This window comes from Nycticebus coucang, chromosome 15 (assembly GCF_027406575.1).
Source record: "Nycticebus coucang isolate mNycCou1 chromosome 15, mNycCou1.pri, whole genome shotgun sequence".
In the NCBI taxonomy this organism is placed as follows: Eukaryota; Metazoa; Chordata; class Mammalia; order Primates; family Lorisidae; genus Nycticebus; species Nycticebus coucang.
The window spans coordinates 68,859,985-68,882,514 of NC_069794.1; the positions used below are offsets into that span (position 1 = coordinate 68,859,985).

The following is a 22,530-nucleotide window of genomic DNA, read 5'->3' on the forward strand; positions in this document are numbered from 1 at the left end:
TTGCTAATCTAAGATGGAGTCGTGACTCAGTCTAGAGACTACTTCTGGAGTAAACAGACCTATAGCCCAAGTTCTCTCCCTGTCTCTGTTCCTCACCAGCCACGTGTCTTCAGGTGAGTTTCCATTTCTTAAACTTAAACAATGGTCCCACTGTGTCATCACACTGGACACTAGAGCGCAGGGGCAGGCTTTCCCTCCAAGCTGCTTAGGGGCACAGCAGGCTGCGCACCATGCCGGTGGTCACAGGCTGTCTCTGGATATGGTGCCAACAGTGCCTGTTACCAAGCATACCAGTGCTTCTCACTGGGAGACTCTCTGCCAGGGTGCTAGGCAATGTCTTGACATTTCTGGATATTAGCCCGGGGGTGGGGGTGCAATGATCCAGTATAGCAGTTAGGGATGCCATGGAGTCATCCTGCAGCAGTGCCCAGGCCAGGCCCATGATGACCACCCCGCACTGTAGCTGGGAGCAGGGTGAAGAAGCCTTGCTGGGACCCATTAGGTACTGACATTGATGGGCGAGGGTAGTTCTCTATACCTCCCATTTCATATATTCTTTTTCTGAGATCAAAAGGTTTTTGTTTTAATTTCTGAATATACCCATGTTCATCTCTTCTAATTCTAAAAGTCAATAAAGCAGGCCAGGCGCAGTGGCTCATGCCTGTAATCTTAGCACTCTGTGAGGCTGAGGCAGGTGGACTGCCTGAGCTCATAAGTTCAAGACCAACCTGAGCCAGAGTGAGACCTTGTCTCTAAAAATAGCCAGGCGATGTGGTGGGTGTCTATAGTCCCAGCTACTTGGGAAGGTGAGGCAAAAGACTGCCTAAGTACAAGAGTTTGAGGTTGTTGTCACACTGTACCCAGGGCAACAAAGTCAGACTCTTATCTCAAAAAAATAAAATTCAATAAAGCATAATGTACTACATCCTGAAAGCAATTAAAATACTGCTTTCAGCTCGGCGCCTGTAGCTCAGCAGCTAGAGCACCAGCCACATACACCGGAGCTGGCGGGTTCAAACCCAGCCCAGGCCTGCCAAACAACCAAAAATACAGCCGGGTATTGTGGCAGGTGCTTATAGTCCCAGCTACCTGGGAGGATGAGGCAGGAGAATTGCTTGGGCCCAGGAGTTTGAGGTTGCAGTGAGCTGTGACACCACAGCATTCTACCGAGGGCAACATAGTGAAACTCTTGTCTCAAAAAAAAAAAAAAAGCTAACTGTAGATATAGCAGCAGCCTAAGTTTTCTTTTATTTATTTATTTATTTTTTTTAAGAGACAAAGTCTTACTTGCTACCCATCTAGAGTACAGTCGCCTTATAACTCACTGTAGCCTTGAATTTGTGGGCTCAAGTGATTCTCCCATCTCAGCCTCCCAAAGTGCTAGGACTACAGGTGTGTGAGTCACAGTGCCCAAGCCACTTACTAAGTCTCCTCTCAGAGGATATGACTTCAACTTTTCCCATTCCTAGGCACAGTCTCCGCCCCACTGGGGCTCCACCAGTGCACACAACACCTCATGCACCATCACTGCTAACTCAACACAAACACTGCTGACAGCCCACAGCGGGGATTGCTGGCTCCCAAGCCTTCTGCCTGGGCCCTGTGAACCACCTTCTCCCCTTGTCTCTCTCTCTCTTTTTTTTTTTTTTTAGAGACAGTCTCACTTTGTCGCCCTCGGTAGCGTGCCATGGCATCACAGCTCACAGCAACCTCAAGCTCTTGGGCTTAGGCGATTCTCTTGTCTCAGCCTCCCAAGTAGCTGGGACTACAGGCACCCACCACACTGCCCGGCTATTTTTTTGTTGTTGCCGTTTGGCAGGGGCTGGGTTTGAACCCGCTACCCTTGGTATATGAGTCCGGTGCCCTACTCACTTGTCTCGAGACCCCAGTCCCTGTCAAATCTTGCTCTTTCTCTGGTGTTTCCTGTGAAGGCTCCTTCCATCTCTGACTGGCCTCTACCTTCTTTTCAGTTCTCAATGGGTGACCCACTCTCAACCAACGGCTGTACTCACTGTCACCTCTCTGGACAACTCCAAATGTGAATCTCCAGCCCAAACCTCACTCCTGAGCTCGAGATTCCTAAGTGAAATGCAATCTGAATATTTCTGCACAAAGGCAAAATCTTAACAGTCAAATGTCCACTGTGCTGCCTGTATCCTGACTGAGGGAACAGATGACCAGATGATCTGTAGTCACAAGTTCTCTGTATCCTATCTCCTACCAAGCTGGTGAATCCTCCCACGTTATCCCTTCTGTCACTACCTAGGGAAGCATGCCACTACGTCCTACAGTCCTAGCTTGAAGGGGCTTCCCTACAAGTCTACAAACTGTCTTTCTTCCCCCTTCTATACCGATACCATTAAAACAAAGGAAAAATAATCTGATTATACCTTTCTGCAGCTTAAACCTTGCAGTGGCTCCAACTACCTGATTCCTAAGCCGCTGGGCTGCCCTCACATCATGCTTCACAAGGCACCACAGCCATCTGCTGCTCAGAGTGCACCTGGTGACTTCTAAGATGATGATCTAAGAGGCCACCTCTGCTCTAAACATATGGCAATAACATAAATAAAGGGAAAGTACAGTCTCAGAGATCGGGCTCCTGAACAAAACGAACATTTCCACGAACCGAACGTGAAAGAGAAACAGAGCAGATAACAAAGCTTAATTAAGTCTCACGTGGCAGGTCAAGGCAGGTAGTCCTAGCCTACAGAACAGGTGCCAGACCAGACAGCAGCTGACAACAGCAGCACCTGGGTCCCTGCTGCCTGCCTTTACTTACTCGTGACGGATGTGGAAACACATATTGCAGACAAGCTCCTGCTTGGCTTAGGTAAAGTACATCCCAGGAAAGGCCCACAAAGACAGAGCCCCCCTCAGCTTGGTATCTGAAACTGCTACTAATCTCTTGGGCCAGGAACCTACAACTGCCACACAGAAACGGGCCAGAACGGGCGGGGAAAGCCAAATGATGAGAAATAATAAGGTATATGGGACAGGCAAGGGACCTCCAACAAGCTTACACTCAAACATATCTACTAAACCCCAACTCTAAAACACAGGAAGGGCCAGGGCAGTGGCTCATGCCAGTAATCCTAGCACTCCAGGAGACAGAGATGGGAGGATCCATTGAGCTCGTGAGTTCAAGACCAGCCTAAACAACACAGTGAGACCCTGTCTCTACTAAAAACAGAACAACTAGCTGGGCATTGTGGCAGTCACTTGTAGTTCCAGATAGCTATTCAGGAGGCTGAGACAGGAAGATCACTTGAGCTCAGAAAATTGCTATGAGCTAGGTTGACATCATAGCACTCTAGCCTGGGGCAACAGAGTAAGACTCTGTCTGACAAAAAAAAAAAAAAAAAACAAAATAGCAAAGAACAAAAACCACAGATGCCTGAGACCAAAGAGATGAATTTGCAAATATAAAATAGTAAAAACACTAAAAAACACTTCCAGCATTTGGAACTCTGTCCTACTCTCAAGTCTCTGCATATCCCAGTGGGCAACAACATCCTCCCAGCTCCTCCCTGGTGATGTGTGCTTTCTCGCAGGACGTAGCTTTGGGGCCTGCCCTATCTGCCCTAAGGCTTGCTGAGTCCCCAGGGCTGAACTTTGACCCCATGGCTCCCTCCACTGACACACCACAGTCCACTGAGACTCCAACTACTAAAAAGAAAAAAGAAAAAAACCTAACCAGGCATTGTGGCAGGGGCCTATTGTTCCAGCTATTTGGGAGGCTGAGGCAGGAAGGTCATTTGAGCCCAGAAGTTTGTGGTTGCTGTGAGGTAAGCTGACACCCTGGCACTCTAGCATGGGCAAAAACCTTGATGGTCCACTCCTGCCTCTTTGGGAGCTGCTGGGGCCCAGTATACAGGGTATATCTCCTTCCCAAGAAGGCTATTCCCAGTCCCCTGCACAGGACCTGGCTGTGGCAGGTGCCAACATCACCTGCAGAGAGGCTAAAGAAACGACTGTGGGTTAAACTGTCCCACATAAGCTGCACAAGGCAAGCCTGTAATGGGTTAAAAATGGCTTTTGCTAACACAAAGGCAAAAAGGGAACTGGGCTCCCCTCTGAGGCATACTCAAGAGCCTGTTCCAGAACAGTTTCTCTGATGTTATGCTCCCGTTACACGTGGTCAGAGATTTACAATCTCTCCCCTGGAGATACTGGCCAGAGGTTGACAGGTGTTAAAAACACATTGTCTTTGGAGCCTAAAGGTCTCTGCCTTGTGGAAGAACAAAGTCATTACTCAATTATGAGACAAACTAAGTGTGTGCTTGAGGGATTTTATTTCCCCTTCTTCCCCAGGAGTTCTTTGTGATTTTTATTTGGATGCTTTGCTCAAGAATTAACACATGTCTGAGAAGAAAGAAAAAGCAGAGAAAGTTCTGCTGATTTGTAGACTTGGTGTCTCCTCACAAGTTAAGGTTAGATAAAGAGTTAGAGATCATAAATTAAGTGTGTACCTGATCAACAAGTATATAAGGTGATCAAGAATAAAGATCCTTTGCTACACGCCATCCCATGCGGTGTAGTCTGTTTCTTGTTTACCCTTAATAATTGCAGGAGCGAGCTTATACCCACGGCAAAGCTGCTGTTCTCTCGTGTCTCTGGTCACGCAACAAACGACCCACAAGAGGGAGTTACCTTCATCAACGCAGTCTCACCATTGCTCTGCTGGACATTTACAAAAGCTCCTGCTTCCAAAAGGATAGCCACCGTAGTTAAAAAATTCTATTTAAGGAAAAAAAAACAAATTTAAGTCCAAAATTCTTTAAAAGTAAGACATTATTTAGATGTCTTGAAATCTATATTCACTAGGAAAAATACTAAGCAGATTCTATGGCAAGCAGGCTGCTGGCCATGCCCTTCTTGGAAGCCCAAAGGCTCCTGGCCCACCGCCACTTAAGCTGACCCTGAACTGCACTGAGGGCTTCCACAAAAGCACATCTGCATGTACATCCCTTCAAAAGATAACACTGTATGGTAGTATATGAGAACATTTTAATTATTAACCAAAAGGAATACTTTTCAGATGGAAAAGACTTTTAAATTAGTTAAGATTGTTTTGGGGGCAAGACACGATTATAAGAGGGACTTTACCTAACAAATGCAATCAGTGTAACCTGGTTTCTTGTACACTCAATGAATCCCCAAAAATAAAATAAATTTTAAAAAAATTAGCTAAGATTTAAATTAGTATTAGAACTTTAATCAAGGGTACTTTATTATTTTTTTTCTTTCTTTCAAGACAGAGTCTCACTGTGTTGCCAGGCTAGAGTGCAATCATGTCATCATAGCTCACAGCAACCTTGGACTTGAGCTGTCTTCTTGTGGCAGCCTCCTGAGTAGCTGGGATTACAGGTGCCTGCTACCACACTCAACTAGTTTTTCTATTTTTAGTTGAGACAGAATCTAGATCTTGCTCAGGCTGGTCTTGAACTCTTGACCTCAAGCAATTCTCCCATAGTGCTGGGATTACAGGCACAAGCCACCACACCTGGTCTAAATCAGTACTTTAATTCAGTATAAATTACCTCCAATCAGAAAAATCATACTTTGAAAATCTGATCACAAAGTACTACTGATGATTTTAAAAAGTCTATTCATGGGTGGCGCCTGTGGCTCAAGGAGTAGGGTGCTGGTCCTATATGCCGGAGGTGGCGGGTTCAAACCCAGCCCCAGCCAAAAAAAACACACACACACACACACACAAGTCTATTCATTACGAATAAGTCATTGACCAACCAAAATATGACATTACCAAGTAATATGACCATATAGCCACGTATTTCACTACATACAGAGATTCTTAATTCATTAACTTAAAACTGATGAACACAAAGTCATGGACCTTTTCAGCAGCATGAATAAGGGCAGTAGTCCCATTCTTCTGTCGGCTGTTCACTTTTGCACCTTTAGTGATGAGGAGTCTCAGGAGATCATCTTGTCCTCCTGCCGCAGCAAGCATTACCAGTGTCATCCCACTGGAATCCTGTGTTGGTTTTGTTAAACAACAAAAAAAAAATGTTCATCTTTAATTGAGCAGTTTTTTAAATTAATTTTTTGGAGACAGAGTCTTACTTTCATGCCCCTGGTAGAGTGCTATGGCATCATAGCAATCTCAAACTCTTGGGCTCAAGTGATGCTCTTGCTTCAACCTCCCAAGTAGTTGGGACTATTGGCTCCTTCCACAATGCCTGGCTAGTTTTTCTATTTTTAGTAAAGACAAAGTCTCTTGCTCAGGCTTGTCTCCAACTCATGAGTTCAAGCAATCCACCTGCCTTGGCGTCCCACAGTGCTAGGATTACAGGCCTGAGCCACTGCACCTAGCCCCAGAACAATTTTAGAACCACATCTTTTCACCTAAGATGTTTCAATGTGGAATCAGTCAGGTGCACTGATTAAGAGTATCTTAGGGTTTTCACTAAAATATCCTAAAAATCAGAAACTATAACCCTAGATTTTTTTCCCCATGTAACTGTTACCATACAATTTTACAGCTTTCCCAAACAGGCATACCCTGTTTTATTGCACTTTGCTGTACTGCATTTCGAAGATCTTCCTGTCTTTGTGCCAACATGTTTTAGCAATGAAGTATTTTTAATTAAGATATGTACATTGTTTTTTCAGACATAACACTGTTGCACACTTAATAGTCTACAGTATACTATAAACCTAACTTTTACGTGTACTGGGAAACCAAAACATTTGGGTGACTTGCTTTAGTGCAGGGGTCTGAAATTGCACCAGCAACACCTGCATATGTGATCTTAATGGCACACCAACAGTCCACATGACATAAAATGAACAATGAATTATTTCAGGACAGATATTCTCTATCTAGAAAATCCAAAGACAGTAACTTAAAAATTAGAGTAAGAGATGGAAGGTAGAGACAGAGATGACAAAAGCTTTACCATCTATAAGCAAGCTAAGTGAAAAAAGACTAATAAGCATAGTAAGGTAACAAAATATTACAAAACTTGTAGGAATACATCTAAAAGAAATGTGTAAGATCTATATGAAGAAAAAAAACATAAAACTTTGCTTAAGGGCACAAGAATGAGCTGAATGAATGTACAGAGTTATCATGTTCCTAGACGGAAGACTCAAATGTAAATAAAAATGTCAGTGTTGAAGTTAATCTATGTATTTCATGCAGTTTTATTCAAAATCTCAATAATTTTCTGAACTGTAATCCCAAAGGATTAAACCTAAAAAAAACCTAAAAAATCCACAACTGGTGTGGCACTTGTGGCTCAGTGGGTAGGGCACTGGCCCCATATACTGAGGGTGGCGGGTTCAAACCCAGCCCCAGCCAAACTGCAACAAAAATATTGCCGGGTGTTGTGGCAGGTGCCTGTAGTCCCAGCTACTTGGGAGGCTGAAGGCAAGAGAATCACCTAAGCCCAGGAGTTGGAGGTTGCTGTGAGCTGTGATGCCACAGCACTCTACTGAGGGTGACAAAGTGAGACTGTCTCTAAAAAAAAGGATTAACATGCTTCCAAACCCACATAGATGTATCAATGTGAGGAATCCCCAGCAAGACCAGAAAGAGGGCAATTGTTACACAAAGGGCAACCAGCAAAGAACACAGCAGGCCAGAGGAGGACAGGAGTCATTTTACACTCCTCAGAGGGAAGATCAGAGACAAAACCAGAGAGATCATAAGCAAACCAAAAGGTCACTTTGGAGGAGTTTAGAATTACAGGGACTATAACTGCACATTTATAGAGTCTGCAATGTTTGAATTTTGCAGAGTGAATACACATTACCTTTGTAAAAGAAATGAAAAATCAAATTCAATTCTTTTACAAGGGCTACTTTCCCTATCTTCCTTTCATGAGACGTTACCTCTTGGTCCAAGTTATAGTCTTCATTTGAATTAAGTGCAACCTTTACAGTAATATAATCCCCGTTTTTCACAGCATCCCTCAACAAATCTAAAACGAGAAAAGATAAATTAGGTTGTATATACAGATTTGTAAAAGGGATTTTTATAATTCCAAAACTACTCACTACTTGGAATTGCATCTGCTGTAGTAAAATTCTCATCTTCCCCATCAAGGTGCTTTTGAAAGTCTTCTAATTTCATCCATTCCAACTGCAAGTCCATGCCCAAACTCAAAATATGTTGCCTGCCATCTGGAACATACAAGAGCCTTACTAACAGACATTCTTCTCAAGAATAAAAAAACCTTACAGTGCTATTTATTAAATCTGTGGTGTCTTAACCAGTACTTTTTGCACAATTTTTCTTTTTTTCTTTAAAAAAAGACAGGGTCTCACTCTGTTGCCCAACACAGAGGTACTGGCTCAACCACAGCTTACGATAGCTTCAAATTCCTGGGCTCAAGGGACCCTCATGCCTCAGAGTCCTGAGAAACTGGGACCACGGGTGTCTACCACAATATCCAGCTACATTTTTATTTATTTTTTTAGAGAAGGAGTCTTGCTATGTTGCTTAGGCTGTTCTCAATCAATCCTATTTCAGCTTCCTGATTCTCGGGAAGATAGCTGTGAGCCACCACGCACACTACGTATATACATTTTTTTGGGAGGGAAAGAGTCTCACTATATCACCTTTGGTAGAGTGCTGTGGTGTCACAGCTCACAGCAACCTCCAACTCTTGGGCTTAAGCGATTCTCTTGCCTCAGCCTCCCAAGTAGCTGGGACTACAGGTGCCCGCCACAATGCCCAGCTAGTTTTTTTGTTGTTGCAGTTGTGATTATTGTATAGCTGCCCAGGCCAGGTTTGAATCTGCCAGCCTGGGTGTTATGTGGCTAGTGCCGTAACCACTGTGCTGCGGGTCCTGAGACGTACATACACTTTAAACATAGGTCATTTAGTCTTTTCTTTGACTGAAAATTAAATTTCTTTAAATTAAAATTTAAAATTTCTGATTTCTTTGGGAAGTAATACGAACTAGCCACTTTTTTTTTTTCTTTTTGAGATACAATCTTCCCTGTTCCCCCAGGCTAGAAGCACTGTGGCATCAGCCTGGCTCACAGCAACCTCAAACTCCTGGGCTCAAGCTCAAGCAATCCTCTGCCTCAGCCTCTCAAGTAGCTGGGAATGCAGGCATCCACCACAACACCGGGCTAATTTTTCTACTTTTAGTAGAGACATGGTCTCACTCTTGGCTCAGGCTAGTCTTGAATCCCTGAGCTCAAATGATCCCCCTGCCTTGGCCTCCCAGAGTACCAGGATTATAGGTATAACCCACCCCACCCAGCTTAAAATCTTTATAATTTCTAAATATGCTGAGCACAATGTAAGAGCTCAGAAAAAACTATTTTACCCATTTAGAAGTCACAGAATGACCCACGTCTTCAACATGCAGGAGATCAAATAAAATCTTCTACTCCATTATTTTCTGATCAAGATCAGAATTACAATGCAAGAGAAGAGTAGACTAAAATAATACTGTGGGCTGCCTTAAAAAATTCTGCAAAATGATTCCAAAGAAACTCACCCGCATTATCATCCATTGGGCACACAGTGTCTGAAACCTCCTGGTCACCTTCTGCAGCAATATATGCCCAAGTATCAGTTTCATCCCTGGTATTTCTCCTTTCTTTAAGTAACTGCTTATTTTCCTTGGTTTTGTGATCCTCTGTGGCTTTACAATCCAGTGGTATTTCTTCTCTTTTCCGATTACTATCAGGAGCATCATTTTTTTCTTCTGGAGTTAATTTAAATAAGTCAAATGCATTTCTGATTTCTTTAAGTGCTAGTGAAAAAAATTAAAATTGATAACAAGTGTGAGTCGCCACAAATGTCTGTTGTAATAAATAGAAAATCTGCATTAATGTTAAAAGAATAAATTTAAAAAATTTTCACTAACATCTGCCTTGGTGATAAAGCATGGTCAGATTTACTATCAAAGCCACAAAATTGTTTCAACTGATCTTTTTATTGGCTACTCAATATTTACAAAGGATGTCCAAGTAAACAGCTGTTAAGCAAATGTTCTGAACTACTCCCCACCCACTGTGTTCAGTAAGCCTCCGAGTGATGGATCCCACTTACACCACCGCGGCTTCTACCACTAAGGACACCAGACTGTATACAGCTGGATCCTAAATCTTATACCAAAATGGTTTCCTGTGGTGAGTGGCGGTAACAGCAAGCACCTTGGTAAAACCATACCTGATGCTACCAGCTTTTTAACTAAAGATAAAAGCGTTAAGAAAAGTGACAAAGCCTTAGATCTGATGTAAGAAATAACTCCAAAAAGGGGAAAACAGGTTCGGTGCTCATAGCTCAGTAGTTAGGACTCCAGCCACATACACTGGATTGGCAGGTTCGAACCCGGCCCAGGCCTGCTAAACAACAACAACTTCAACAAAAAAATAGTTGGCGTTGTATTGGGCACCTGTAGTCCCACCTACTTGGGAGGCTGAGGCAAGAGAATCACTTAAGCCGAAGAGTTTGAGGTTGCTGTGAGCTGTGACGCCATGGCACTCTACCCAGGGCGACACAATGAGACTGTCTCAAAAAGAAAAAAGGAGAGAACAAAATTAGGTAGAAATCTAATCAACTCTAGGTACAAAAGTAGATACCTTAGTCATTGCATGTGGAAACAGCCACTACGCCTTCCTAGCTTTGCTTACCTGCTAATACAACTAATCTCCAGCCCAGGTGTAGAACATAATCTACTTTTTATATTACTTCAATTACACATACCTTTCAGGAGAAAACCCAGAGAAAATTAACCATTTTTTTTTTTTTTTTACTTACAACCACTACTTCCAAGAAAACATGTGTTCTAAGGGCTTTTGGTATATATACTAAAATATGTATCTGATAAGGCTTATTCAAATACATTAATAGTGATTTTTTAATAAAGTATTTGCCCAGTATTAATATATATTATGGATTCCCAATTATGATACACCTTAAAGTGATGCAAAATATGTATTCAATGTTATATTCATATGAATGACACATTTAAATACAATGAATATAAGAAAAGTTTGTTGGCTTGGCACCTATAGCTCAGCAGTTAGGGTGCCAGCCACACACACCAGAGGTAGCGGGTTCAAACCCGACATGGGCCTGCCAAACAACAATGACAATTACAACAACAAAATAGCCAGGCTTCGTGCACAGGCCTGCCAAACAACAATGACAATTACAACAACAAAATAGCCTGTAGTCCCAGCTACTTGGGAGGCTGAGGCAAGAGAATCGCTTAAGCCCAAGAGTTTGAGGTTGCTGTGAGCTGTGACACCACAGCACTTTTTCGAGGGCAGCATACTAAAATTCTGTCTCAGAAAAAAAAAGTTTGTTTTATTTACCCTCCACTATACAAGACACATTTATTTTTCAGCCATAACTAATTTCTTGTTTTAGTAATTCTAACTTACTTGCTTGTGATACCGAAACGGAGTAAAAACAAGGTGAACAGAATGAAAAAATTAATTACATAAATTGTCATATAATCCACTTATGTAAATGGTTAAACAAAAGTAGCAGAAAGCTCTAAATTCCCCAGTGAGTGAAAATTTCTATAACACTTCAGGTTAGAGATGAGACGGTCTTCATACTAAGTGAAATTCTTTGTAAAAGTATACCAGTGTAGGTGGTGCCCATAGCTCAGAGAGTAGGGTGCCGGCCACAGACACCAAGGCTGACAGGTTTGAGCCCAGCCCAGGCCTGCTAAACAACAATGATAACTACAACCCAAAAAATAGCTGGGCACTGTGGCGGGCGCCTGTAGTCCCAGCTACTTGGGAGACTGAGGCAAGAGAATCACTTAAGCCCAAGAGTTTGAAGTTGCTGTAGGCTGTGATGCCATGGCACTCTATGGAGGGTGACATATTGAGACTCTGTCTCAGAAAAAAAAAAGTATACCAGTGTAAATGTAACATACTAGTATTTATACTCACTCTTTAATCCCTTTGGCTCTTTTCGGCCCTTTTCTTCCTTGTCCAAATCAAGTCTTTTCTGAAATTTTTCTTTGGGTTCATTTTTTTTGGTCTCTTTCTCCTGAGGGAAAACACACACACACACACACCCCCAAAACAAGAATGGATAAAGAGCTAATACTGTACGTTTAAAAACAAGAAAATACAGGTTCCCTCAGTGACTGCCTTTGTATAATTGATCATTAAATCCTTTTCATATAAACTGTTTCCTCAACTAACCATATAACTGATAAAAGTTTTACATTCAAACCGGGTGCAGTGGCTTACGAGTTCGAAATCAACCTGAGCAAAAAGTGAGACCCTCATCTCTACTAAAAACAGAAAAACTGAGGCAAGAGGATCGCTTGAGCCCGAGAGTTGGAGGTTGCTGTAAGCTATCATGTCACAGCACTCTACGCAGGGGGCGACTTGAGACACTGTCTCAAAAAAAAAAAAGTTTTACATTCAAAACCTAATACCGGTTTACCTACTCTTTCTTAAAAATTTTATTAATAATAACACACTACAGGTTGGGTGCAGTGGCTCAGGACTGTATTCCTAGCACTCTGGGAGACTGAGGTGGGTGGACTGCTTGAGCTCATGAGTTCAAAACAAGCCTGAGCAAAAGTGAGACCCTGTCTCTATGAAAAACAGAAAAACTGGGGCAAGAGGATCACCTGAGGCTCAGCGCCTGTGGCTCAAGTGGCTAAGGCGCCAGCCACATACACCTGAGCTGGCGGGTTCAAATCCAGCCCAGGCCCACCAAACAACAATGACGGCTGCAATCAAAAAATAGCCGGGCATCAGGGCAGGTGCCTGTAGTCCTAGCTACTTGGGAGGCAGAGGCAGGAGAATCGCTTGAGCCCAGTATTTAGAGGTTCCTGTGAGCTGTGATGCCACAGCACTCTACCCAGGGTGACAGTTTGAGGCTCTGTCTCAAAAAAAAGAAAAAGAGGATCACTTGAGCCCAAGTTGGAGGTTGCTGTGAGCTATGAAGCCACACCACTCTACCCAGAGCAACAGCTTGAGACTCTGTCTAAAAAAATAAAAATAAAAACCAACCTACTATAGGTCAGGCGTGGGCACGGTGGCTCACTCCTGTAATCCTAGCACTCTGGAAGGCTGAGGCAGGTGGATTGCCTGAGCTCAGGAGTTCGAGACCAGCCTGAGTTAGAGCAACCTCTTCTCTGAAAAAAAAAAAAGAATAGGGCATTGGCCCCACATACCAGAGGTGGCCAGTTCAAACCCGGCCCCAGCCAAAGACTGCAAAAAAAAAAAAAAAAAAAGAAAGAAAAAGCCAGGCATTGTGGCAGGCGCCTGTAGTCCCAGCTACTTGGGAGGCTGAGGCAAGAGAAAGAATAGCTTAAGCCTAAGAGTTTGATGTTGCTGTGAGCTGTGACGCCACAGCACTCTACCAAAGGTAACAAAGTGAGACTCTGTCTCCAAAAAAAAAGAATAATAAGAATAATAACATACTATAAATCCAGGCTATTGTAGCAGCTCACACTTGTAATCCTTGCTCTCTGGCAGGTTGAGGTGGGTGGATCACCTGAGCTCAGAAGTTCAAGAGCAGCCTAAAAAAAGCAAGATGCTGTCTCCACTAAAACAATAGAAAAACCTAGCCAGGCATGGCAGTGGGTACCTGTAATCCCAACTACTCGGGAGGCTGAGGCAAGAGGATCACATGAATCTGAGAGTTTGAAGTTACTGTAAGCTATGATAATGCCACAGCACTCTACCCAGGGCAACAGAGTGATACTGTCTCAAAAACCAAACAAACAAAATTCCAAGAACATTTCATCTATAGTCTTAATTAATCAGGCATGACTATTTTTGTTTCCCCGTGTTCCTCTTTGTGGTCCTTGTACTGTTGCATGGATTTTTAAAAAATTCATTTTCTTTCTATTATATAGATATTTTTACATAATTATGTTCATATGTGTGTGGAGTTTTCTTCTGCACATTTTCTAAACTTTCCTGGTTTTGCTACACTGACCTTATAATCAATGTTTCAACAGCAGTTAACAGTCACTGAGTTGATACACCAACATTTAACCATTCCCCGATGGCTAAAAAGTCAGACTACTATCTAATGAAGATAACATTGTCAAAAAATATCTTTGTATAAATGGCTTTTTCCCCCTTTGACAATGATTTACTTAAAATAGATTCCCCAAACTGGGAATAATGGATAAAAAGAAAGTATTTTGTATATCCTTTGATAAATACTGCATGTATAAATACTTGCATAATTTATCCATTTTGAAAACCATGTAAAAATAATTTTTATAAGGCCAGGCTTGGTCGCTCACACCTGTAATCCTAGCACTTTGGGAGGTGGAGGTGAATGGACTGCCTGAGTCCAGAAGTTAGAGACTAGCCTGAGCAAAAGCTAGACGCTGTGTCTATTAAAAATAGAAAAACAGGCTCGGTGCCTGTGGTTCAAGCAGCTAGGGCGCCAGCCACATACACCTGAGCTGGCAGACCCGCCAAATAACAGTGGCGGCTGCAACAGGAGAATTGCGTCAGCCCAGAAGTTGGAGGTTGCTGTGAGCTGTGATGTCACAGCACTCTACCCAGAGCGACAGCTTAAGGCTCTGTCTCAAAAAAAGAAAGAAAGAAAGAAAAACAACCCAGGTGTTGAAGCAGGCCTGTAGTTCCAGCTACTTGGGAAGCTGAGGAAAGAGGATAACTTAAGCCCAAGAGTTTGAGGTTACTATGAGCTAAGATTATGCCACAGCAATCTACCTATGGCAAAAGAAATAGCAATTTTTATAATGGGACATTATTCTCTGTTAAATATATTTTTATAAGAATTAAAAGGCTGATACTGTTTATGGACTCTGTACTATTTAATTAATAGTGGTATTCTCTTAACACGTGGAGGGAAAATACAAGTAAAATATGAAAAGTTAACAAAACAAGCTGATAAAACTATAAGCCTATCAAATCAACTATACAATGCTACATCTAAGTACTTCTTTTTTTTTTTTTTTAAAGGATTTCTTTTTATTTATTTATTTAATTCTTTTTTTTTTTTGTTTTTTTGTAGAGACAGAGTCTCACTTTATGGCCCTCGGTAGAGTGCCGGGGCATCACACAGCTCACAGCAACCTCCAACTCCTGGGCTTAAGCGATTCTCCTGCCTCAGCCTCCCGAGTAGCTGGGACTACAGGCGCCCACCACAACACCTGGCTATGTTTTGGTTGCAGTTTGGCCGGGGCCGGGTTTGAACCCGCCACCCTCAGTATATGGGGCTGGTGCCTTACCGACTGAGCCATAGGCGCCGCCCTACATCTAAGTACTTCTTAAAAAAATCTTGACTTTTATTCACAAATTAGTCTTCAGTTTTCTGGCTGTAGTTAATCTAAGAGAAAATAACCCAGAGACTAAAAAAGAAACTGGAGGGTAGTGGTCCCAAAGGATGGAAGATCTTCAGCATTTAAAACTGCCCATAGTTGTCACACTATTGAATAACTCCCTGACGATGGAAACACTTTCTTATAGTTTAACTGACTATTTGTAAAACTTCCTAATTTCTCACACGGGAGCTAGTTTGCTTCTGGCATTTTGTCCTTACCTCCTCAGTAGAGTCACTGGACCTGAAGCTTCTCTCTTCCCCACTCAATCTTAAACACTTTAGCATCTGAGCAGCAGCAGGTGATAGCTTCTCTAACTCAATAGTACTTCTGCCTTTCTCTTGATTCTTTTGCTTTTTAGGCACAGTTTTCTTCTCTAAGAATGCATTCTTATTTTCTAGCTTCCTACTCTCTTTGGGTTCCTCAGCCTTTCTCAGGGTCTTTTTTTTTCTCCTGGCCTTGACATCAGCATCCTCCTCAGCACTTGTGGTGCTATCCAGCTGTTTATCAAAAGTTTGGTCCTGCCATGCATCTTGGCCCACTCTATCTTTTGCACTTTTAATTTTTTGTTTCTCTTCTCTGTTATCAGAATGTAAATCTTCACTGTCATCTTCTTGAAAGGGGGAATCACTAAGTACACTTGATTCAAATTCCACTTGAGAGTCAATACATTTTTCTTTTTTTGTTTTTCTGTTTTCTTTGGAATCTTCTCTTATTTTAGTCTTTATATCTCTTATTTCAGCCTTTTTAACTTTCTTGAATTCCTTATTTTCTTTCATTTCATCTTTTTTGGGCTTTTTGGACTCCTTTAATTCTTCTTTGGCTTCCAAAATTCTTTTCTTTGTCCTTAAATCAAAAACTACATTTTCCAAGGAGCTCTCCAAGTCTGGTTTGGATTTATCTTTCAGTTTCCAAGTCTTTGCTTTTTTCTTTTTCAGATCATCAGGGCTTTTCTCCTCTCTATGCCTTAATTTTTTCTTCTTTTTCCTTGGGGAAGTATCTTCCTTTGTCTCACTTTGCTGATCACTATCAGAGTTTGCCTCAAATATATCATTATTTAATGACAGTCTCTATAAAATACAAAAAAAGGTTAAAATACACTTGTTAATGTAACAAGGTTTTTGAAACTTGGTAGACAGTTTTTTTTTTTTTTTTTTTGTAGGGACAGAGTCTCACTGTACTGCCCTCAGTAGAGTGCCGTGGCGTCACACGGCTCACAGCAACCTCTAACTCTTGGGCTTACGCAATTCTCTTGCCTCAGCCTCCCGAGTAGTTGGGACTACAGGCACCCGCCACAACGCCCGGCTATTTTTTTGTTGCAGTTTGGCCAGGGCTGGGTTTGAACTCGCCACCCTCGGCATATGGGGCCGGCGCCGTACTCACTGAGCCACAGGCGCCACCTGGTAGACATTTTTTTTCCCAAGCAGAATCTCAACTCTCTAAAATTACTTACCTAAAATGAAGTTACATTCTACTTACATATTTGATTTAGCAAATAGGTCCCACTGGTGATAATGAACATCAGTTTTTAAAAGCAGACCAAACACAGAGGGACAAAAACTTCAGTGCTGCTGAAGGCCCCCAAAGGATACAAGAGTGGACAACAATAGTGTAACAGTGGGTTATAAATAATAGTGGGGTTAATAAATTTTTAACTTCAACATTTCTAAACCCATTTTTTTGCTTGCCAACAAAGTAGACCAATCCAAAACATAAAGTTTCTTTCTAAGACCTTGGATCTAACTACTTTTCATAGTTATGTATAGAACTGAGATTGTCAGGAATACCTGCTTTCCCAATTAATTTTATTTGTGTTACATAATGTAAAACATTTCCTATGGAGAAAACATTATTTTGTTCTGAGATTGAAAAAAAAGAAACTTAAGAATAAAGTATTTGTACAGACACAAAAACACTATGCACTATTTTTAGTCCCCATTTCCCAGAACTGTCTAAATGACTTGGGGTTGGAAAGGAGGAAGAGAAAAGAAGCATACTTCAAAAAAATGTTTTCCTTACAGTACCTAAGAAAGAGATAGCTCTAGGGTGAAAAAGATAGTGGGAATATGCTCAGCACCCATAGCTCAAGGGTTGGGCTGCTGGCCACATTCACTGAGGCAAGTGAGTTCAAACCTGGCCTAGGCCTGTTGTTGCAGTGACAAGTGCAATAACAAAATAGCTGAGTGTTGTGGCGGGCGCCTATAGTCCCATCTACTTGGGAGGCAAGAGAATCGCTTGAGTCAGAGGTTGCTGTGAGATATGACGCCATGGCACTCTACCCAGGGGGACGGGGACACTGTCTCAAAAAACAAAAAAAATTTTTTTGAAAACAAGAAAGAAGCTGTAAGTTGGGCTTGACTGGGCTTAGCAAATGATGAACAAGTGATGATTTAAACGCCATCAAAGTCTTGGCGCCCGTACCACAGTGGGGTGGTGGGTTCGAACCTGGCCGAGGCCAGCTAATCAACTGCAATAAAAAAATAGCCAGGCCTTGCAACAGGTGCCTGTAGTCCCAGCTACTGGGAAGCTAAGGCAAATGGATCACTTAAGCCCAAGAGTTTGAGGTTGCTGTCAGCTGTGACACCATAGCACTCTACTGAGGGCAACATACTGAGACTCTGTCTCAATAAATAAACAAACAAACAAAAAAAATAAACATCATCACATCAAAAGGACAATAATCCCAATATTCTTTACAACAAGACTTCTTGGTAGCAGTTTCGGCAAATTTTTCTTAATAAGGCAGCAAAGAAATACACGCTAAGCCAGTCAAAAAGTCTAAATTTTGAGTAGTATGAATCAATCATTTAGTAAAACAGGTGTATTTGAATGAATGAGTGCTTGAAGGGAAAGAAATAAGGAAGATGAGAGCAGGTATCAATTCTACAAAAGTGAAGGATGGGCTAGGTGCAGTGGCTCATGCCTGTAAGCCCAGCATTCTGGGATTGCTTGAACTCAGGAGTTTGAGACCAGCCTGAGCGAGAGACAGACCCCTGTCTCTATTAGAAATAGATAAAAAACAAAAAGAAAAACAACAAAAAAACCCAACTAGCCAGGAGCACCTCTAGTCCCAGCTTCTGGGGAGACTGAGGCAAGAGGATTACTTGATCCCAGGAGTTTGAGGTTGCTATGTGTGAGCTAGGCCATGGCATCTACTCAGGGTGACAGAGTGAGACTCAGTCACAAAAAAGAAAAGTGAAGTATAACTAAAAGTGAAGTAAAACAAAAGACATGGAGAATAAAAGTCTCTAATCTAAACTCATTTTGTAGAGGGGTTTCTTTATAATAATTATAAGAGTACCAGCATTTTGCTTAATATTTTTTTTTTGTTTGTTTAAATAAATGCTATGGTATTGTCATAGTTCATTGCAACCTCTAACTCCTGGGCTAAAGTGAGTCTCCTGCCTCAGTCTCCCCAGTAGCTGGGACAATAAGCGTGTGCCATTGCTTTGCTAGGCAATTTAAAAATCATACTATTGGCAGGAGGCAATGGCTCATGCCTATAATTCTGTTACTCTGGAAGGCTGAGGCAGGTGGATTGTCCGAACTCACAAGTTGGAGACCAGCCTGAGCCACAGCGAGACCCCATCTCTAAAAATAGCCAGGAGTGTGGCAGGAGCCTGTAGTCCCAGCTGCCTGGGAGGCTGAGGCAAAAGAATCGCTTAAACCCATGAGTTTGGGTGTGATACCATGGCACTCTACCGAGGGTAACAAAGTTAAGACTCTGTCTCAAAAAAATAAATAGAAATAAAAAACAAAAACAAAAACATACTATTAAAGGCCTTGCCACTATGGCATGAATCTATAAAACTGGCAATTCTACTCTTCTAACTATATGGCAAGACAGCCTTGCACAGTGGTAAAGACTGCAGCTGCCTGGCGCTACCTGGGAGGCTGAGGCAGGAAGACTGCTTGAGCCCAGGAGCCTGAGGTTACAGTGAGCTATGATGACAAGAACAAATTCATAAAGAAAAACCCAGAAATCAAATTTATGCCTTAATTTCACATCACCCAACTCCAGCCTACCATCGAATCTTTTTCCAAACTGCTGATGACAGAAGTTTTACTTATCTGAGTTCCTCCTATCTAATGTATCAGAAAGAGCTACTAAAAAGGCAAAAAAATAGCCAAAAATTGAAGTGTAAAGAGAAAAAAGAACAGATCTGGAAAATCAACCTGTGAGTAATCTGAAATGGACTAAAACTTATAGCTTGATGGAGTGATCTAAGAATGGTTTTATTTTAAGTAGTAGTAAAAGATATAAGACAAACTAATAATGCAGATTAAACATAAAGTGTAAAAAAACAAGTTGGTCACATCTTGGATGAACAAGTAAAGTTCTGACATGTCTTTTTTTCCTACATTCAACTTACTCTTAAAGGAAAATACCAATATTCACATCCCAACTGTACTTGTCAACTGCAATTGTAGTGTGGGTACAGAAATAAGAATTCAACAAAAATCACTGAACGCATTTTGTAAGAATCAACTGTCTATATGGAATTTACACTGAGGAATATTTTGTTATTTGTAAATTATTCAGTACACGTAATTTAAAACAATAAAATTTATAATGAACTATATACATGAAAACAAAACAAATGCTGAGTCAAAACATGATACCTGAATGTCCTTCTTGACTGCTTTGGCTTTGTTCTCTGCAACTTTCTTCCTAAATTCAAGAAGCACCTCTTTACAATCCTCCAAGTGAATTTCAGGCTCCCAGGTATCATCATCCGACGTATATCCTTTCCAGCGAACTTTATAAAGCACTTTACCCTGTTACATAAATTTAAAAAAGGCAAATGAGGCTATTGCTGACTTAATTACATTTCCCAAAACATACCACTGCTGAGAAAATATGAAAGAACTTTAAAACTGCTCCTAAAAGGAAATTAATGTTACATTATTAAGTATGTCCATCTCCAGAGGCAAGTGGTTTCAGAAGCACTAACACTGCCCTATTTTTCATAAATGCAGACTGAGGTCTTTTTCTGATCTCATAAAACAATGTGTAATATTTGAAAAGCAACGAAAAATGAAGATAACCAAATAAATCACCCAAAGATACTGCTGTAACTGTTTGATCTATTTTCTTTCACCTGTTGGATTTATTAACACATATATAGTATTTTTTTTTCTTTTGAGACACAGTCTCACTATGTCACCCTCAGTAGAGTGCTGTGGCATCACAGCTCACAGCAACCTCAAACTCTTGGGCTTAAGCAATCCTCTTGCCTCAGCCTCCCAAGTAGCTGGGACTACGGGCACCTGCTGCAACACCTGGCTATTTTTTTGTTGTTGTTGCTGTTGCAGTTGTCACTGTTGTTTAGTAGGACCGGGCCGGGTTGAAACCTACCAGCCTCAGGTGTATGTGACCGGCGCCCTAACCACTGAGCTACACCAACATACCATATAGGTGCCAAACCATATGGTATGTTTTTTAAGACAGTGGGATAGGCCAAGCATGGTGGCTCATGCCTGTAATCCTAATACTTTGGAAGGCCAAGGCAGGATTGCTTGAGGCCAGGAATTCAAGACTTGCCTAAGGAATACAGCTGGATACCCCTCCCACTCCCATCTCTACCAAAAATAGAAAAATTAGCCAGGTTTAGTGGCAGGTACCACCTGTAATCCTAGCTACCCGGAGGCTGAAGGAAGATTGCTTGAGCCCAGGAGTTTGAACTTGTAGTAAGCTATGATGATGCCACTGTACTCTATAGCATAGTCAACAAAAGAGTGAGACTTTGTCTCAATAAATCTAAACAAGACAAACAAAAAACAAAACCAAACACACTGGAATAATTTTTTTTTTGCAGGTTTTGGCTGGGGCTGGGCTTGAACCCACCACCTCCGGCATATGGGTCTGGCGCCCTACTCCTTTGAGCCACAGGCGCTGCCCAAACTGGAATAATTTTTAACCTTGCCTTTTCACTTATATATCAGGCACTTCTTGTTCTAGTATTTTTCAAAAATACTTCAGTCACTGAAGATCATTCCATTTCATTATATAAATACAACAAAATTCCCTTTGTTACAAAGATTGTTTTGATCTTTTCCAATTTTTTGATTTTATAAATAAAACTGTAATATTCTTGTGTATCTTATTAGATTGTTAAAATAAATTCCAAAAGAGTAGAACAATGGAGTCAAAAAAAAAAAAAAAATAGCCAGGCTTCTGGTCTAGTGAATTTAAACCTTCTCTCAGAAGTGTATGATAGAATTAAAGAAGACAACAAACAACCAGAGGTGGTCTAGAACTGTGATTGCCTCACTAATACGATACTAGGACAAAGTTAAGAGATAGCACTCAAGCTTAAGTTTTCCTAAGACTTCTATGAAGATGTTTGAGACTTGGGCCAACTATGTTGTAGCACAGGCTGCAAAGGACCCACATGGCTTCCTGACTACAGTTATTTCGGCCCTTATCCCACTGTTCCTAGCAAGTGCTGTCCTGTGTTGGAAGTTGGCTAGATAATTGAGGCCAGGGAGAAAGAGCAAAAGAAGAAACAAATACATCAAGAAAATACTGCAAAAGTTAAACAACTAGAAAAGGATTCAGAAAAAGACTGAAAGGGCTCTACAACCAGAGAAAAATCATTGGAAAATTATGTACCTCTGGAAGGACTCACTAAGGTTTTATTTTTAGATTTCTTGACAGTATTTTATTTAGGAAAAGAAATTTGACCAAATGGAAGAATCATGCTAATGCAGACCTCAATACTGTAGTAACTTTTAGGCATGGGTGAGGAAGTTTGTTGTTATCTATTGATAGTTATTGTAAATTAGCTTTTACTACAGTACAAATTCTTTATAACTTAAGTCATTTGCCATTTAGCAGTTTACATACTGAAATGAAAATATCCTAGGAGAAAAATGACTTTAGATTATGAACTCTTCAAATCAACTATTCAAAATAGGGTCCTGGCCAGGTGCAGTGGCTCACACCTATAATCCTAGCATTCTGGGAGGCCCAGGTGGGTGGATTGCCTGTGCTCAGGAGTTTAGGACCAGCCTGAGCAAAAGCGAGACCCCCATCTCTAAAACTAGCTGAGCATTGTGGTGGGTGCCTGTAAGTCCCAGCTACTGGAGAGGCTGAGGCAAGATCACTTGAGCCCAAGAGTTGGAGGTTGCTGTGAGCTATGATGCTATGGTACTCTACCGAGGGCAATTGAGACTCTGTCTCAAAAAAACAAAACAAAACAAAACAAAAATGGGGTCCTCTTCTGGACAAAAGAAATGAAGAACA

At 41.5% G+C, this 22,530-nt stretch overlaps 1 protein-coding gene and 1 pseudogene across 3 annotated transcripts in view; one reads left to right on the forward strand and one right to left on the reverse strand.

Moving 5' to 3' along the window:
• MPHOSPH8 (M-phase phosphoprotein 8) overlaps positions 1–22,530 on the reverse strand; it is a 45,979-nt gene that overhangs the window by 13,987 nt on the left and 9,462 nt on the right. For 2 of the 3 annotated variants that reach the window (XM_053564064.1, XM_053564066.1), the window contains exons 2-9: positions 19,905–20,060; positions 15,503–16,351; positions 11,905–12,004; positions 9,486–9,743; positions 8,029–8,154; positions 7,864–7,952; positions 5,861–6,001; positions 4,654–4,740 (exon numbers count right to left, since the gene is read on the reverse strand). In XM_053564064.1, coding sequence (XP_053420039.1) covers positions 4,654–4,740; positions 5,861–6,001; positions 7,864–7,952; positions 8,029–8,154; positions 9,486–9,743; positions 11,905–12,004; positions 15,503–16,351; positions 19,905–20,060 — 1,806 coding nt within the window. The remainder of the gene's footprint in view (positions 1–4,653; positions 4,741–5,860; positions 6,002–7,863; positions 7,953–8,028; positions 8,155–9,485; positions 9,744–11,904; positions 12,005–15,502; positions 16,352–19,904; positions 20,061–22,530) is intronic. The other variant, XM_053564065.1, reaches the window with a different exon arrangement.
• Positions 21,625–21,933, forward strand: LOC128566941 (small integral membrane protein 15-like; annotated as a pseudogene).